The sequence below is a fragment of the Anser brachyrhynchus genome (genome assembly GCF_964034855.1).
Source record: "Anser brachyrhynchus genome assembly, chromosome: 2".
Lineage (NCBI taxonomy): Eukaryota > Metazoa > Chordata > Aves > Anseriformes > Anatidae > Anser > Anser brachyrhynchus.
The window spans coordinates 37,998,492-38,017,422 of NC_137695.1; the positions used below are offsets into that span (position 1 = coordinate 37,998,492).

General features: G+C 38.1%; 1 protein-coding gene across 1 annotated transcript in view; it reads right to left on the reverse strand.

Moving 5' to 3' along the window:
• The window catches only part of RFTN1 (raftlin, lipid raft linker 1), a 96,344-nt gene that overhangs the window by 32,675 nt on the left and 44,738 nt on the right, over positions 1-18,931 (reverse strand). The window contains exon 4 of the mRNA XM_080579670.1: positions 12,234-12,342. Within this exon, the coding sequence (XP_080435796.1) occupies positions 12,234-12,342 (109 nt within the window). The remainder of the gene's footprint in view (positions 1-12,233; positions 12,343-18,931) is intronic.

The window sequence follows — 18,931 nt, forward strand, 5'->3', positions numbered from 1 at the left end:
CTCAGAAAGGTTTATGTTGCATTCATAACACACTTTCTGAATCCCTGAACAACACAAGTTCTGAATCCCTGTTGCAATTTTACAAATACATTTTTAAAAAGTCATTGAAAGAATTACAAATTCAGCTCATCTGTTATCACTAATCTATACACACATCACTACATTTGTTTAGCAGGTTGCAGGGCAGCTAATTATAGAAATTTAACTTGTATACAACTCTTAAGAGTGTGAGGATAGTACATATGTATTTTTTTTTACTGGTCCTGGAAGACTGCTTGTCAGCCCATACCAGGCTCTCCCACACTGTGATTTGGATGAGAACAGCTTTCACAGCTATTGTAGCAATGTTTTACAGTCTGGGCACACTCAAAGAAAATATGTTCGTTCTAAGGAATACCTGAACCTGATGTTTTTCTTCTGAGGCTCTTGTTCTCAGTAATAAGGATGGAATGATATTCTAAGCTGTATTAGCCTAATAGTTTAGCACAAATACTACAAAAAGAGAACACGTCTGCACTTTCCAAACAAGTTCATTAGCAGTATATAGAATACAATATTTTATTTAAACCTACATTTCAAATTTTCCCAATCGCATAAGGGAGGATCAAACATCTCATTATTTTCAATAAAGCCAATTTAACCGGAAACGTTACATCAACTGTGCAATGAAAGCTGCAGAAAAGCAAAGTGATGTATCAGCAGATGCAAACAGTCTGTCTTTCCAACTTTCCACAAAACGAGGAGGAAGCTAGCTCACATCATAAATAAAGTATGAAGCTCTAACATTTTCAACCTATGAACGAAAGTAATTTGATTTCAAACAACAAACAAAAATAATTTGATTTTTTGGCACCCTATTTAGAGTTTAAGTAGCGCAGAATATTAGTTGCCTTTACAGACAGAATGAATTATGCCATCCGGTATCCATTTCTATTTCTTGTTTCCTGTATTTGAAATATTCAAATTCCAAAAAACACAAACCCGGACTAAGACAAGAAGCCAAACCTCGGTACCCTGACAGTCAGGAACAGGGCAACGTGCAGGAGAAAGCAGGGGTAAAGGTGAACTGAATGGAAAGAACATGCTGTTGCTTTGACAGGCTCACCCAGAGCATACCCCAGGTCAGATAAATACTACAATTAACTGATTTTATGTGCCAGCCTAGAGAACAAATGGGGGAAAGTCCTTACCATGCTACAATAAGAGGAAAAAGCAGAAAAAGCAGAGGAAATGCATCTCTACCATGTGCCACATCAAAAAAAAAAAAAAAAAAGACAATAGAAGTGCTTACACGAGTTGATCCACAGTAATTTCAGTGATTTTACTGACCTTTTTTTATATTTTAAACATACTACATAGTTGCTCTTTACATGTTGGGAAATTTTTTAAAGGGAAACTCCAACAAAGAAAAAAAAATAATATATATATATAAAACCACAATTCTTTGGTTCTTTCCCCAGATAGGAACAGAAACATTTTTAGTGCCTCAAAGTGCAGCTTGGATGATATTAACCACAAATACAAACACAGGTCTCCATCACAAAAGATGCTGTTTAACAACAGAAGCAGAACTTAACTCATTTATTTTAATTTGGATTAAAAAAAAACAAGTGGGTCCATCTAAATCAGTTTATAACTGGTTTGTATTAATCTGGAGATATGCCAGTTTAAAAATAGAACCTGTTTTAAAGAAGGGGTGAAATTTCGTGTGTACAGAGGGCTAATGCCATTAAAGAAGTTAATGCCAACCCCATAATTTGCTTGATTAGAAACCTGGCATTTTCCCTAGAGGGGAAAAAAGGACAGATTTAGCCTTTGCTATCTGTGAAATAAATATCAAATCTCCCACTAACTGCAGCAGGGACAGGGACAAGCACTGTGTCAAACCCCAGTGTCTCTACCTTAACTGAATTTTTGCTGGGGCACTTGGGTTAACATTTCTTAACATTTGTAAAGCATTATTGATTATTTTGTGACTGCCTGACCACTATTTGTATGCTGCCTTTGGAAAAAAGGCACCATCAGAATCACAAAGAAGTGGCACTGAATGTTATGTTGACGCAGCAAATTTATGTCCCACCTTCTGATTCTCTGACAGGCTTCCTACCTAGTTAGAAAATTGCTGGTGGTCAAATGCAAAGGTCTGTAACAACACACCTTGCAATGGTATAAATGAACGATGAAATCCTCTTTTCTGAAAACTACTAGTTTTTAAACTATAGGCATCGCGACCATTAAAGAAATCCACAGACTCCAGGCTGAAAGCCTATTTTGAACAGTTACATAAAGATTTTCTTCTCGAATTTATTTAGAATAAAGACACTTTGAAATTCATTGCACATTTCACGTATTGTCTGCGACTCTGTGTTTCTTGTTGCATTATCAGCTCCAAAATAATCTCCTATTCCTAGAGAGCAAGATGGTATTACTTATAAATACAGAAGCTCAAGGATACTGTTCCCATGCTGAAGAGAATCGTAATTTGTCAGCTTCTGTAATTGCTCACAGTCAGGTTCTGTACGCCTGTCCCATGGGATGGCACACAGCAAACCAGACACTTCCAGGAAGCTCAGGATAGCATTCCACCTGCATCAATAAACACGGGAAATAACGCCAAGCCACTTAAAAATGAGAATCTCTCTCTTGGATAAGGATTTCCAAACGGTAGACTTAATAAGACAAGTGTTAGGAATTTCTCCTAGCTCTTGTATGCCAGAAGCTGGAAGCTCTCAGCATGCATGCAGAGCGAAAGTAGTTTTATTACTGTCATCAGGACACGCCAGTTGGTAACAGTCCCAACTGGGCTCAAGACTTATACCTGATGATCTAGATGAAAGCTATCTTCAAAACTCAGTCATTTGGACTGAACATTTCATGAACAGGTTTGCTGTATGTTTAATGATACCACAAGGTAACAAAAAATGCCAGGTTAAATGGGACTGCTGCTCATACAAAAACAAACAACAGAAAAAAATTACAAAGAGCATGCATAGCAAAAGCACACTTGGAGAATGGACAACATTCTCCAGTGGCAATGGACTGATTTCCCAACAGCCAGATGCATGTAGTTAGCTCTGCAGTGAACTAAGAGGAAGACAGCTACTTAGTCCTGCTGATGGGAAAACATATGGCCTTTGAAACAGTAACTTTGAAACAATTTTGCTCAGAGCTATCTAAATTTTTTTAAACCAAACATAAGCTGTCTTAGCTAATAAAAGAAATGCTTGTCTGTCTGTTTGCTTGTTGTTTTTAAAACAATAATGTTAGAGGCATTAGATCTCCTAATGCACACCAGAAATAAGATTGCTGTATTCTTCTATCTCATTTTAGGATTCAGACAAACCTCCTTTGCCAACAGAGATAGCACCAGGGATCTTCAGGCAAAGAACGTTATCTTGTGGTTTGAGGAGAGTACTACGTACTGCGTGCCAGGAGCTGGAATTGGAAAAGGATGTTCAAGACTACAGTTCTCCAACTGTGTCCTCCTTCATTAACATTCAGCAGTACGTTTCATCACAAATACCGAACGTCCCCCTTCTAGCTTGTTCATTTCTGAAAGCAGATGTTTAAAATTAAGGCAGGCTTTTAGTTTGCCTCTGACATTTACTACGGATCTTGCATGCTCCTTCCTGAGAAGGCAGCAACACTCATCAAGAGTTTACTGCTTATTTTAAAACCAACTAAGCTTAGCTAATGTTCTGAAGAAGGGTTTAGTTATTTCTAAACAACTCAAAACTTCCATGACTTCGGCACTTTGCATCTCTAAGCTTACAAATAGGGATAATTCTACTAATCAAATAGCAAAGCAGCAACTGCTAATCATTTCTCTGTCCTTTTACTCTGAAATTCCGTTTCAGTATTTGAAGGCTTCCAAACCATGCAACCTTTCTGATTGAGATACTCTGTCATTTAAGCATCTACTTCTCACACATTTCTATCCTTTTCCAGTTCACACTCACCTATTCAATTCTGAGTTTGACATAGACAGTTCATGCTCTCGTAAATGTAAGTAAATATAAATGTAGCTTATAGAAAGTCAAATCCCAGTCTGTATTCAGACTTTCAAATTACCAATCATTTTCAATGTCAATTACATTATAATTGGTCATCGTGGATAAAACACTGGAGGGATGCCTTGGAAAGAACAACTGTAATCCCAGCCCACTGGGTCTTCCTTTAAACAGCGTTGTTGGCATTGTTTATATTGATACTTCCAATTAAAACCTTGACCGTAATTTTACCACTTAGGAACTTTAGATAAGACTGTTGGAAGTAAGTTCATGATACAAGAGAAGATAGAGTCCAAAAACAAAACCCAAAGACAAAAAACATCTTCGCAGTACACAGCTCCTTCAACAGAACCATCGATTGGACACTCCGAGCTCTCGCTGCGTTTGTGGCAGAGCAAAAATAAGGCACCAAACAGGGAAAAGAAAGCAAGCTTCGCAGTTTTGCAACATGCTCATTGGTAGTAGACTCTGCAAGTTGGAACTGAAAGCTACAAACAGAACAGGGAAAAACATAATTAAGCAAGAACCTACTGCAACCTACTGTTCCGTTGAATAAAATAGAAGATATGCTCTTTAGACAGCACTGCCAAGAGAGATTAAGTTACAGCAAGTTATATGTCTCCTGCTACCAGAGCCAAGAAAGGGTCTAGGGTAACAAGTCGAAATTCCTCTTCAGCTTCTGTTAGTGATGTATTCCTTCTTGAGAGCAATACAACTGGGCTATGTACAGTGCAGGGCAGTGCAAGCAGACGCGTTCCTTTCAGTGTGTATCCCATCTCAGTAGATGACAGCTCCTGAAACCACACTATCTTATCCTCTGTTGCGTTGTGTGCAGTGATTCTTCTCAAATTACCGTCTTACTTTAGCATGTTCCTTCTACAGAGGTGGCAAAGGACGAACATCACTGGACACAGACTACAAAGGTTCAGAGACTATAGTACCCGCCCAAAAGCCATTGTAACATACCTGAGTCCTCCCAGCGTTGCCCTTATCTCTGAGAAGAAATCATGAAATTATCCACAGCATTTGAGATATATTCCCTGAAAACTGCTTTAGGCCTGGGATAAACTGCTACAGAGCAGCCATCCATGCTCATTCCACCCAAATACCTGATATACACTACCAAAAAAAGTCTGTACAAAATATGTCTCAAAAGCTTGATCTAGAGAACCAATATTTTTCAAATAGTTTTGAAATGAAGGCCATGCCTTGCATCTGAATCTTTTGAGAGACACTCATAACCTAATTGGGTGTACAAAGCAAGGGGAAAATAAAGATTTATAGAGATGGTTGGTTGAGCTTTGTATCTATCAATCATTTTAGCTGGACAAACACAGTTCAGTGTTTGTAGAACATGAGCAAACATATTCATTTAATTGTAATCAATTTGAAGCCATGCTATTCAAAACAGATATGCTGGTTTAGTGCATCCTTTTCCTAAGCAATAAAAAAGGGTTCATGATAGCTTTAAATACGAAGAATTCAGTCTCAAACTTATGGACTTGACATTTAATTTGCAGGGAATGCTTTCTTTTATCTCTATATAAACCAAAGAGTGTTTCTGTATAACCGCATTGTTACATCAAACCATCTGTTACTTGTAGCCAAAATTACAATTTCAACAATTTGACCATATTTTATTTTAGCACAGAATAAAATATTATCATGCTTATTATTAAAAAAAGGTTGTTTTTCCCACCAGACAGAAGCGGGATCATTAAAAACATCAGCTACATACTTTACAACATCTATTTTTATCTTGGTCAAGAGGACGACTCTAAAAGCTGCTGGGGGCAAAGGATTATAAAAGCACAACCAGGCTCCTGGGAGAGTCCTGAAAATAGTTTTGCAATGTTCATGGGAGATATATATCAACACCACTCTTACATGGCTTAGTCAAAAGAACGCAAGTTGAAAGAAGCTTAACCAGGAACAGATGTTTCCCTTCACACCAGGCTGTTTAAAATACAGTATATGCTATTTTTTACCATTTCTTGTTATATATACACTTACAAAATATTAACAAAATGCACTTTAATAAATATTATCACAGCGGATCACAAACAGCTGAACCACTGATGTTGAGTTTTAACTTCTGCTTCATGACCGTATCCATTTCTAAGATCCAAATACTTAAAAACAAAATAGGGGCTCTGATTGCTCTGAAAAAAATGCAGAAAACAAAGCAGTCGGCTAAGTGCTCAGAGATGGTTTTCATTACAAAGTGCTAAAGAAATAACTGGTGAATTGTTCTTTTGCAAGTACTGTGGAGAGTGAAGATTTCGGAGTGGGATTTTTTCGGTTTGTTTGAAGGATGAAAATGATTTAAAAGAGGTTGAGCTCACATCTAGATAAGTAATCCTAGGTAATAAACAGTACTCTAGAAGGGTCATTTTCTAGACACAGAAGTAAATTTGAACTGCTTACTCATTTGAAGAACTATTGCTCACTATCCTGTGAGCAATATTAAAGATTAATTTTTTTTCCCCTTTCTATCCTTTACTGCCACCTGCTCTGACCATATCTCTTGCAAGAAATTTCTGAACAGGTTAGCTAAAATATATTTAAAGTAAAGAATAATGTTCAGGATTACAATATCCATGGTAACAAGCCCTGGAATTAACAGAGCAACTGGAGACGTCATAGAAAAGATCCTTGTAGGACTGCAGCAACACATTCAAGAAATCCACCAGCAGTCTAGAGCTCTTCAGAACGTAAAAGCTTTGCGCTCCTACCACAATGCAAAGATGAGGAGATGAAGCATCAGAAATGAGAAACAGAAAGAGACAAAAATGTGAGAAATACTGAAATCAGTATTTTTCTTGCAATGGTAAGTCCAAAAAATTGAAAGATTAGCAATATTTACATTAAATTTTCATAGGAAATTGTAGACTTCTGTCTTCTCATTTGCTTATCACATTATTACAAACACAAAAATACTTCTCTCTCTATAAATGATATATAAATACAATATAAATATATGTTGTTATGGACAAATTTGTTCTGTGACACTTCTCATTTTCCATGCCTTCAGCTAGTTGGATGCTGACGAGAGTTTTAAAACTTAGAAGGTGAGAGTTCAAAATCATTTACTATCCTCACACACACTGTATGGACATGTGAAAGTGCCCTGTTGTATCCATATGTGATGAATACTCATTGTGATGTGAGTAAACACACAGGAAATGAGCAGAGAGCCATATCTGGGCTGAATCACTCCAATCACTCCCTTGATTGAGAACATCTATGGAAAAGATTTTAAAAGATAATTCATATTGACATTAGGGTTTTATTTTATGGGAGAAACAAAAGTCCTTCTAAATACCCCAACTGTGCTTCCACCTAGCAACTAAAAGAAGCTGGAGAACTAACTAACCTCTCTTTGAGCAGCAATACAAGAATTCTTCACCCATCAGAACCACAACACAGATGACTCTCCAGAAAACGATGCACATGAACTAAGATAACAGTCATCTTGATAACACCAAAACAGGTACAAAAAAGAGAGCAGGAAAAGTAGTGTGTTGGTAGTTTGATAAAAGCATCAGACTTGCAGTGAGACTGACCTCTGGTAAATGTTCAGCTTTCTGGAGAAACATCTCACCTTCCAAGAATACACTGACCAAGTTCAACTACAGTTTAAGCTTGTTAGTAATAAAGTACATTAATAAAGTGCATTACAGTGCATGAACTAACACTCGAAATATATCAATTCTTCGTGCCAATTCTATTCCTGACAAAGCTTTTTTTTTAAGGACATTTAGAGACGTTCTAGTAAATACTCATTGATTCTATATTCCATACAACTGGCAGCAGGACTCATATACAGGAGATCCTTTCAGCAGTGTAGGATGCGAGTTCTTCCTACAGGCATTAGCATGCTGAAGACACTGCACAGCACTCTGAGTTGGTTAAGCAGTCTGGAAGAAGTCGAATGATTAGAAACAAGTAAATCTAGTTCTAAAACAGGGTAAACCTCTACCAGAGTAGTGCAGAAATTAAACTCCTTAAAAATTGACCTCCCATTCAAAGTAGTCCAACTTCCTACTCAGCCCTTAATTAGAGGCAACTTGCTTTTGTACCAGGAGGCCTGGTGATTACTGTGTCAGATGCCATCTCCTAGAAAAAGTAAATGGGCGACAGCATCCTTGCAATGTGTTTTGGTGGCATGTTCCTTCTTGGAGTCCCTCTCAACTGAGTCTGAGAGGCACCATCACTTCCTTGGCCCAGCAATCCTATTACTAGAAAACAAATGTCAACAAACTTATAGACTAAGTCACTACACCTGCAGGATTCACAACTACTTCTAGGGTACTCTGGACTACAGAAGTTGTTCAGCGGACTGCTTCGGAGAGTGACATGTTAGTGGCAGCTTCTGAGCTAGTGCAGGTGATAGCAGCTGAACATCACCGGAGTTCACCAAGACTGCGAACACAGGGAACAGCAACGAGCATCTTTGACAAACGCTGTCTCATACAACAGATTTAGTCAGAAGATTACACGTTTCAACATGGCAATCATATCCCATGCTAGATTGGTCTGCTTCTAAACCGTAAAACCTATTAATCATCTGTACAGCCTTAGCTTTGTTGGAAGAAGCTGGCTTCATTTCTGAATCATGTCAAGTAAGGACAGACCAGCAGGAAAAGGTCTTTTCTAGGCAAAAACACAAAAGGAAGATGCCTGCATTTGGATTTCAGTTGAGATACAGCATTTTTAAATGACACTTCTCCATGCTTACCGTACTTCCCTAGAGAAGGATAATGAGTCCACAAGGACAAAAAATTTGGGATCAATGGGATCAAACTGAAAAAAAAATAACAAATAAAAATTTCCTTCTGTCGGAACACTGTTAACCAGGCAGCCAAAAATATAAAGATGTGCTTCCTAAATTTTAAAATGTCAGAACTGGGAAGAAATGGCACAGAAACTTCTCCATTTCCTAACCTTTCACCAACACCACAAAGATGTGAACATAGAAGTAAAAGCCTTCTGTCTGCTGCAGTTCTTCTGGAGAATTTAACTCGGATTGATGTGAAAAGCAAAGGTCATGAGAAACATACTTGGCATTCATATATGACTATGTATCTAAAATAACTCTTTGCTTGGGATGTCAGCCTAGCTTCTCTCCTTGCTGCAGCAGATTCAGGAGAACATCCTCAGATGAAAAATATGGTAACAGAATACACAGAACTAAAGAGCAACTAAGGACGTAATTAAAGGCTACCCTATTTTACATGAGACAGAAGCCAAAGTATTACAAAATAGGGGAACTTTGCAGTAGCATTTCTGACTTGTAACAACTTCGGAATGATCTGAGCCACAGAGATCAGAAGTTTACCTCTGCTCATTAAAGAGCAGATGAGCAAATCTTTAATCTCTCTTTTTCCCGAGAGCAAAAGACAGGAGCGCTGATAGCAATGCAGCAGTAACGTACTTATACAGCAGTTCAGCTGCTTCTTCCATTGCCCAGGAATGACATGACCAATACACCATGGGACTGTTTGAGCTCTTCAGGACATGTCAAGCTGCACGTCATTTCCTAAACTAGATCCACATTGATACGAAGGGACAAACAGAACATGGTGTTGGAAGCCTGTTTTTAAGACACAGGAATAGTGTATCCTATGCAGCTTTATGTCCCTGCTACTTAAGAGCCTCCTGTCTTCCATGGCTCGTGCCACGGTCAGAAACCACAGGGCTGGCAAAAATGTATAGAAAAGAACAGCAAATTTGGAGAGAGTCCTGAAGTGGAGAATATTCTCATTACTGGCACACAGATTTGACCAGAGAGTCTTCTTTGGCATTTCTGAAATGTTTTATAATCAACCCAGTAGTGAGGCACTCAATGAGCTAGAAGCATTCTCCAGGTGAAAGAACTTCTCTGTTCCTACTTCATTTCTCTTATACATTTATATGGAGTTACAGAAAAAGAAAAAAGTTATTACCTATGCTGTACTCCATTGCAAGATTGTTTCGGGTTTGCCAGGAACAAGCGGTTACTAGTCAATACGACATACAGCATTTTCAATGCAACAAAAGGTCAACTGAGAAAATAAGCTATTAAAATCACACCCTTGTTCAAACTCCACGTAAATAATACTTGCTCAGCAGCGCATAATAAAATCAATAAAATTAGTTTTCCCAGGGTATTTTTTTCTAGTAAATTCCCAGTTGGAGAAAAATTTGTCTTGTTACTTTATTTTGAAAATATGGGTATTCTATGTGGTATCTTTTCAAAAATATATAGTAATTTGCAATGCAATAAGATGGCAAACCTGTGCTAAACAACTTTCTTACAAAAAGCTCTGTGATCAAGGATTGACTACTCAATTACAACACGCTATTAACTTGAATTGTATTCCACAGTTTGAGAATTACAGGGTTGTTCTTTTTTGAAAGCAAGCAATTGCCCTCCTTAACAGCTTTTTGTTCCGCTTTCTTTGAAGAACTTCCTTTATTTTTCATTTATTTTGTTTATAAACATCTGTTTTATTTGCCCTTAAAAGCAATGGACGTTTTTGTTGCTCAGACAAATTAGTTAATGTTACAATTAATTCCTAGTCCCAAACAAGTCCTGTTTCCTGAATTATATTTACAAAAAAGCGTTGAGACTTTCATAATGTGTTTAATCAGATACAGACAGGGACACAGCACACACCTGACAGCAACAACTTCAAAGAACTTCAAATTCCTCCACATCAAATAACATCTGAGGATGAGCGACATACTCAGCCTACAGAGAAACTGTAAATATAGATTTCAGCTATTAAAATTTAAATTATTATATTTCAAAAAGGCATCTTCATAACCCCATAGTCAAATGACTTCTACCAACAGAAACATTTCCAAGTCTAGAAAAGCATTTTAAAGAGTCTCAGAATTGAATATTTATGGTAATAAGATGACTCCTGGGTTGTCATTTTGTTTTCATGTCAGCCATGCTCTTTCTGAAGATTCAACTGCAAATACATTTTCTCTTGGAATGATGTAAAATTTTGCTACCAGTTGTGACATATTTCTACTCTGATTTAAAGAACTGAAGAGCAAAATCAAACATATTGAAACTAATAGACAAGAATTACACCAGTTTTACCTAAGTGTGAATATGCTGAAATAATCCAAAATAGTGTAATAACACAATAAATAGTGCAATAGCACAATAAACCCTGAAAAAAATTAGATTCAGATTCAAACTTCTGAAAAGTAGTAATTGTTCAGAAAACTTCAGCTTGTTCTGATATCAAAATCTGTTTATCTGTTAAGTATGAGGATGATCAGATCTGCATTATTTTTAAACCAGTTTTTACTATTCATAGCAAATAGCAAAGACTGAACATGAGTGTAGTCTGTCGAGCTGAGTCCCTATCAAACTCATACAGCCTGTGCTGAAGTCTATTCTACAAAATTGTCTCCACTACCATCACGGCAAGATGGATTAAAGCTAGGGGAGTACGCCTACTCACACTATTATTACACCAGGTGGCTATGTCAACATAGTATTTATTGCCTGCTTTTATAACATGCGATAGGACACAACAGATGCTGCAAAATCTGAAGCATGCCCAGCAAATCTGTCTCCATCAAAATGGACATAACCTGCTAAATTTCAGTCTAGCAAAATATTACATCATCACAAATAATTTAAAAAAGAAGGCAACAAATGAAGAATTGCAAGGTTATTTTCAATTTCACCAATATATAGAAAAGCTAGTTGAAAGCAACACTATTCTGGATGGCAAAGTGCTTTAGTTTATGAGTACAGTCTCTAACTGCTAACATCATCATACTGAATAAAACTTTAAGCAATCTGGGGAATTCTAGGAGTTAATAGGCCTTTTATCTATTGTACTATACAACAGTATATTTGCACTCTAAAATGAAAACGATGATATTGTTTCAATTTAAAATATTTACACCACTACAGGACTGTCTTCTACACTGGTAACTTAGTTGGTATCATCTGTTGAGAGATTACTCTTCTGTGATACTACAAGTCATTTTCTCATAATAATATGATCAATAATTTGTTTCTCTTTGAAGTATAATTGCCCTTCAGGTACTTAAAATTACAAAATGCCAACAAATTCTAGTGAAGTGCTTCAACTACACAAAATTCATGCACATTCCTATTGTCAGACTGACAGAACTAGTAACAGTAACTGGTGCAGATAAAAGCATACTGTGGTGTGGTTTTTTTTCTTAATTTGATTTTTTACTCACTTTCTTAACAAAATCAGGTATCTCCTTTTTGTCTGAAGGTTGGTTCAAATAGGAGCAGGACTCTACCTCCAAGATATATCCTTCACTATGGATGTCACCTTTTGGAGACCTAAAGAGAGTAGAAAACCAGAATTAGTTTCTGTTGTTAACAGTGCAAACCCAGGAATCCCCATTATAGGTATTTCTCATGGAGATCTAACATTCAGACAAAACTTCAGTTCCAACACATTCTCTCCGCTGAGTTCAACACAGTGCTGACACCCTGCAGCTACAGCACATCACTACTTGCTAAGGAATAAAATCACGGCAGTGACTGGGGAATGCCTCAGGGACTTCCAGACTTCTTAATCTGTCCAAGAAACATTTTGTCAGTCTGGCGTCTAAGGCAAACACCAAGGGGATGCACAGGCAGTGCAACTCTCAGGACACGCAGAAAGCCAGTTCCAACAGCACAGACTGACAGCGGCACTGGGCCCATTCGGGCAGCCTAAAAGATCAATGTTGCTTGTATGGAAAGTGAGTCTCTTATTCCACCTTAAGTGAGAAAAATGGCAAAGAAATCAAACAGGTGTAGAACATGTTTTATAGCTGGCAATCAAAGGAATACCCACTCTTACCTACCATTATTCTAAGTCAGTATTTAAAAACTAGAACTAATCAAAGTAGTCTACCCTTCAGTCTTACGGCATGCTTCGTTGCTGAGAAATGTAACTATGTTCCTTCTCTTTCAGAAGATACTAACTCCTAAAATAATTCAAACCATGTAACATCTGCCACATATATTGCTGAAAAATGTGGAAACATGATATTGGTCAAAATACCCAATGGGGAAGTTTGGAAGTTCACCCGAATGACCTTGAGAAACAGTCCACAGGCCTGCACAGCAAAGCAGTGCCACCGAAGGCAGTTTTCATCTCTGGACTGCCATGGAAGGAAACTGATACGCTCGATCAATACAGGAAACATAGAGAATCAGTTGTTGTATCAGCTCTTTAGGAAAACACATAGAGAGGAATGTGCAAAAATAAAAGCCAGCCCGTAATTCTTGGGATTAGTAACAAAGCAGTTATCTTAACATCCCACACAGAGCATCAAAAGATCCAGTTTGAAGTAAAGAAGTAATTCTGGGCAGTGGCTGCTTGATGTAGCGGGTACAGACAGGACAGAAAGAAAGGTGCAGAAGTTTGAACCAATACTGCTGAGGAAGCAGCAAAACACCAGAACAAGGGCTTTGCAGGCTTGCCGTGCTTGCGAAAGCATTTCTGTGTTAGAGTTCTGTTCTGAGGACTGAGACTGTGTGACACGTAAAGCACACGCTTCAGCTACAGATGGTCCCAGGGGCTTTCCCGAGATGCTAACAGTTACTCAGAGCCATGAGATGCGTGGGCTGCTGACTGCAAACTGGAAGTGCGTGTTTCCTAGGCAATACTGCAGAAATTTTCTAAAGCATCACATGACATTATATTTTGTACTTGTTCCTCCCATCTTTGGCCATATACCCTTGCTTCATTTCTCTCACCTCACCTATACATGAGCCACACAGTGTTATTTTGCAGATCATGAATTGTTTGGGAATGCTGAAGCCCTTTCCCTACTTGTTTTTCTTCTGCTTTCTAGGTTCTCCTCATAACTTGTGGTCCTGCTCTTTTTTTGACTCTGGATAAAAATTGCTATCCGTGGAAACTCTCCAGACATCTTTATAGGATTTACAGAAATCATTACTGGGGAACTAAAAGGGTCCGACTACTACCCGTCTGTAACAGGCATACAGAAATTCATTCAAGCAGCAAAGAACAATTTGTTACAAAGAAAAAGTCATTTTATGAGGGACAACACATGAACTACAGACAACCATGTTTAATCTTCTAGATAATGTCCTAGATAAAATAATCTAGTCTGTGCAGATTTTCCATCGCAGATTAACGGCTTTTCAATAAGATAAAAATACATTTAAGAAAGTCTCCCTGCTAGCGTACATAGTGGTACACTTAGAGTTTTTTTCTAAAATCTCTATATGACTAACTGGAAATGTAAGCCTGATGTTATCTAATCATCATTTCCAGATAGAAATCATGTTTCCAGATAAAAATATGTATGAGCTAAGGCTCTCTAATACCCTAGCAATCAATAAACCATCAAAACTGCCACTTGATAACACAACGCAAAGTCCATGCAACATCAAATGGTGCCAACACAATTCTCCAGTGCTTCAGTTGTGTATTATTCCAAACCACAAGCGGTTACTAGGAGCAGGTAGCAAGGCACCAAGCCTTTTTTATACAACGAATCCCATTGTTTCGAGACACCACCAGACCTTTCTTTAGCTACGTGAGGACCAAATGTCTCAGGCGGCTCCCTTGCTAGGAAAGCCCACCTCAGCCACCACAGCCCCACTCCGGCCTGGCTGAGGAAGTGATACTCCTAGCTCGGAGACTTTGAAATAATACAGCTCAAGTTCAAAGCTAGCATAGCAAACCCTGAAAATGAAGTATGTGCCACGCTATCCGTGCTTATTTAAAGTGAGGCCCAGGGACAGAATCAAACGGCACAGATCCAGAGGCCCAGTCCCTCCTGTGTCCAGTCTTTGCCAAAGTCTTCTCCACACGGCGGTCAGCTCTCAGTGGTGCTACAAATACTCATGACAAACAACAACTCACTACTCTAATCGTTCCAAAAGTACCAGAAACACTGTATTTTCATGTTTAAACTCACTGGCTCTCTGTAAAAATAAACCCTTTTCAACCTATAATGCTGAGGTTTGTACACACACATAAGGAGGGGGAAGTTGGCCCTTGAACCACTCTATCCTAATTCCTCTCCGGCACCTCAGCAGCTTCCTGGACTCTGAGTTTGTGTAGTTTTCAGAGGACGTACTTGCAACCCATTCAAAAGGAGTAAGTGTTACTTGAGATACAGATGATATCCATAAAAACACCGTAATTCTTACCGTAACTGCTTAAAATGACCTGTTTGTTTATTCCCCCTTTAACAAGCATATACTCCAAAACGCACTTGCTGCTGGTAAATATTTAAGAGAACACAAGATAATGAATTCCTCCTCTAAGAATCTGAGGGCTACCTCTGCCCTAGGGTTCACAAAAATAATTGCATCAAATACCACTGCAGTCTGCTAGGAACATTATTTTACAGAATACACGTAACAGATCCTGTTAAAGGCCATAAAATCTCTACTTAGCCTCATACAGACGTACCATATATTACCAAAAACTATTTTTCCATGCTTTCAAGTAAAATATGTCCATATATGTTAAAGGCAGGTCTTTGTCTATACTGGTCGCTTTTACCTTTTTAGGAAAAATTCAAGTCTTTTATTCTGTCAAAAACAAACTAAGAAAACAAAAGCTATAGCTTTTCATGTAAAGATAATAAATGGCACTGGTTTTCACAGACTGCAAAAATAATTTTCTGAGCAAATCCAGGTGGACAAGAAATTATTTCCACTCTCTATGCAATAAACAGCACATTTCATATATGAATCACAAAGTAATTCATCAACATCATAAAAGTTTCTCATTACACTCTTTGAATATAATTAGTATAGCCAGACAGAAGTAGCTAAATACAGGTATAAGTAAATTCTATATGCAGCAGAAATCATTACGTTTTCCATTTTATTAATTTAAGAGGGCTACTTTTAGGACCACTTTCATTAGAGACGATGAAGTAGGATGCCCAAAATAGAAATAAAAATTCCCAAAATAGGAACATCTACCAAGATCCTTGCTCAATCAGATAATGACAGGACATGGGGGAATGGCTTTAAACTAACAGAAGGGAGTTTTAGATTAGAGATTAGGAGGAAATTCTTCACTCAGAGAGTGGTGAGGCACTGGCACAGGTTGCCCAGAGAAGCTGTGGATGCCCCATCCGTGGAGGTGTTCAAGGCCAGGTTAGATGAGGCCCTGGGCAACCTGATCTAGTGGGTGGCATCCCTGCCTATGGCAAGGGGGGTTGGAAATGGGTGATCTTCAAGATGCCTTCCAACTCGAGCCATTCTATGATTCTATGAAGATCACAGAGGTCAGAGGAAATGTCCAAATCTCCTGACTTCGGTCTCCTCCCTGCACTCATATCCCCTTTTCTTCTGAAGGAGGACATTTGAGAAGTAAACCAATAATCCATACCCTGGAGTCTGTTGCCAATATTACAGCACAGGAAGTTACTAGAAGGGCAACATAACATTTTTTTTTTTATTAAAGCAATGGTTTTATGTAAAGTTTATTTCCACCTTCCCATCAAAAAATATTTCTCAACAGAAAGCAAAAGAGAAATGCTGGGATCAGTTTATCTTTAAAGAAAATGTATAAGCTCCAAGAATTTGAAAGATCTCCTTTTTCTTCTTGATGTATACTTAGCAATTTCTTCCTCCTCCTAGGATAGAAAACTGAATCTTCTTCCCTTCACTGTCTTTGGACATTCAAGGTTGTTTTTTTTATTACCTTTGCTCCTTTAATAAAAAAAATCCTTAGGCCAATTAAAAGTGCCTCAGCCCTGAAAAAAGCACACTGGGATACAGTCATGCTGTACCTTTCCTGGAAGCTAGGACTAACAGGAGAAGCTGGTACACAATGACCAGGGCTTGTACTCATTGTAGTGTACGTAATGATGCCTGCGAGGGAGGAGAAGTGACTGCAAAGTATGCGGTCCCTTCGCATGCAGTGGGGAAGGGAACTCTACTGTCCACAACACCAGGAGAGAGTAAGTAAGCACAGGTTAATCATGGAGACTGACAGGAATTTTCCTGTCAGACTGTATCTTAAACACTCTAGGCTTTTATTTGTTTTTCCTCCTTTGTTATGTATCTCATGGTTTGTTTATCTTCATCGATTTTCCAGAAAAGGGATTTACTATCAACTGTGGGCATCCTCAGTGACTACCAAAAACCTTAACCAGAGGGTGGCAAACAGCCGGGAGGGAATTTCAGTCTACCTGGCACTGTTCAGAGGGATGGAGTTTGCAGGCACATCGGAGCTGGGGGTAGAGGGGCACCCTCAAGTGTCACTGATAAGGAGCAGGCTGAGGACTGCAGATCTGAAAGAGTGGGGTCTTGAATCCTAAACTGGTCCTCTAGTGCCACTAAAGAGGAAAACACATAAAATAAATAAGATTTTCACTTATAGCTGGAAGCTCACTGGTCCAAAATATTTTATGATGGTTGTTTCAGTAGGCTGTCATTTCCTGTACAGCTGTTTGCAGTTAGGCACCATTTCATGGTAGATAAACCACTACCAGCTGTAGAGTACCAGTAACTTACACATTAGCTATTAAAGCTGACACATCAGTGTCTGTTACAAACTGGATTTCCAATCCTTTTCAGACATAAGAAGAAAATAAGGGAGCCAATATTTGGTCCTAATCTTCCTGAATTTCTCCATACCCATGAATTCGAAAACTTGAAAGCACGCTTGTAAGCTGCAGAGATACTCCAAAATGATTGTTTATTTAACATGATGCGAGGAAGGCATGTGCAGTCTTGAGATTTTCCACTGCACAGAAATAATTCCATAGCAGAACAGCTTATGTTTCCAAATATATCTGCATATTTGTAACAAATTGATCTTCATTATGAAAAACTAGAAACACATTAAGAGGATTAACATTCACGGTTGATATCGGTATTAATTCCAGGTTAAAAAACTGCCAAAATTCAATTATCTGAAAGCCAAGAACTCAGCACTTAAAGATTCACAGGTTTTATGATGCCCACCTAAAAAATACATATTTTTTAGAAAAAATACAAGCTGGTATATTGTATCATAACCAGCTCAACTCTGTCACACTAGACACTGCTTTAACTTTATTACCTAGGTATTTTCTTTACTAGGAATTTTCTTAAATAGGAAATCTTATCACTGGAGTATATATTATTTGATAGTACATATATACGCTTTTTAAATAGCAGCATATAGAGTTTCTTGAGAGAAGGTCAGGCATGTATGGATACATAGGCTTCTTTTACATGCAGTGTTTATAATGTTGAGAACACTGATGAAAGAACATTTATTTTGGGTCAATGTTGGAAGTTGTTGTGAGGAAATATGTATTTCTTTGAACTTAAAACAAATAAAAAGCTTTAAAAACCCCAGACATTGTCTTTTGAGCTAAAGGAAGATATCTGTTGACTCTTGGGCGTGGAATAAATATTATTCTTTCATCAAGCTGAAATCAGCCTGCTGAGAGCAACAACACTTGCTGCATTTGCACACAAAACGTGTTTGATCCTAATTCTCATGAAGGCAGGGTCAGAAATTTGCTGTCTTCAGGCCTAAATCCTACATGAAAATCAAATAAATATACATATACACACACACGCATTTACATTTAAATTAAGAATATATTGTGCCAGTGCAAAGTATGTATTTTTGGCAACTCCAGCAAGCATGGGGTCACTAGAGAAGACCGCTGATATTTTTCATCAAACTGTATTATTTTGAAACACAGACTGGTGATTCTGTATTTCCACAGAGCTCTTTTGTAGAACATCTCAGGGCCTATGAAGGAGAAGGAGTTTGGAAACACTCAGCATGGATTTAGCAAGGGTAAATCATACCTGACCAACCCAACTGCCTTTGACAATAAAACGACTGGTCATCTAGGGCAATTTGAGCAAGAGATTTGACACTGGCTCCCACAATATTCATCAACTCATGGAACAGTTTGAGTTGGAAGGGACCTTA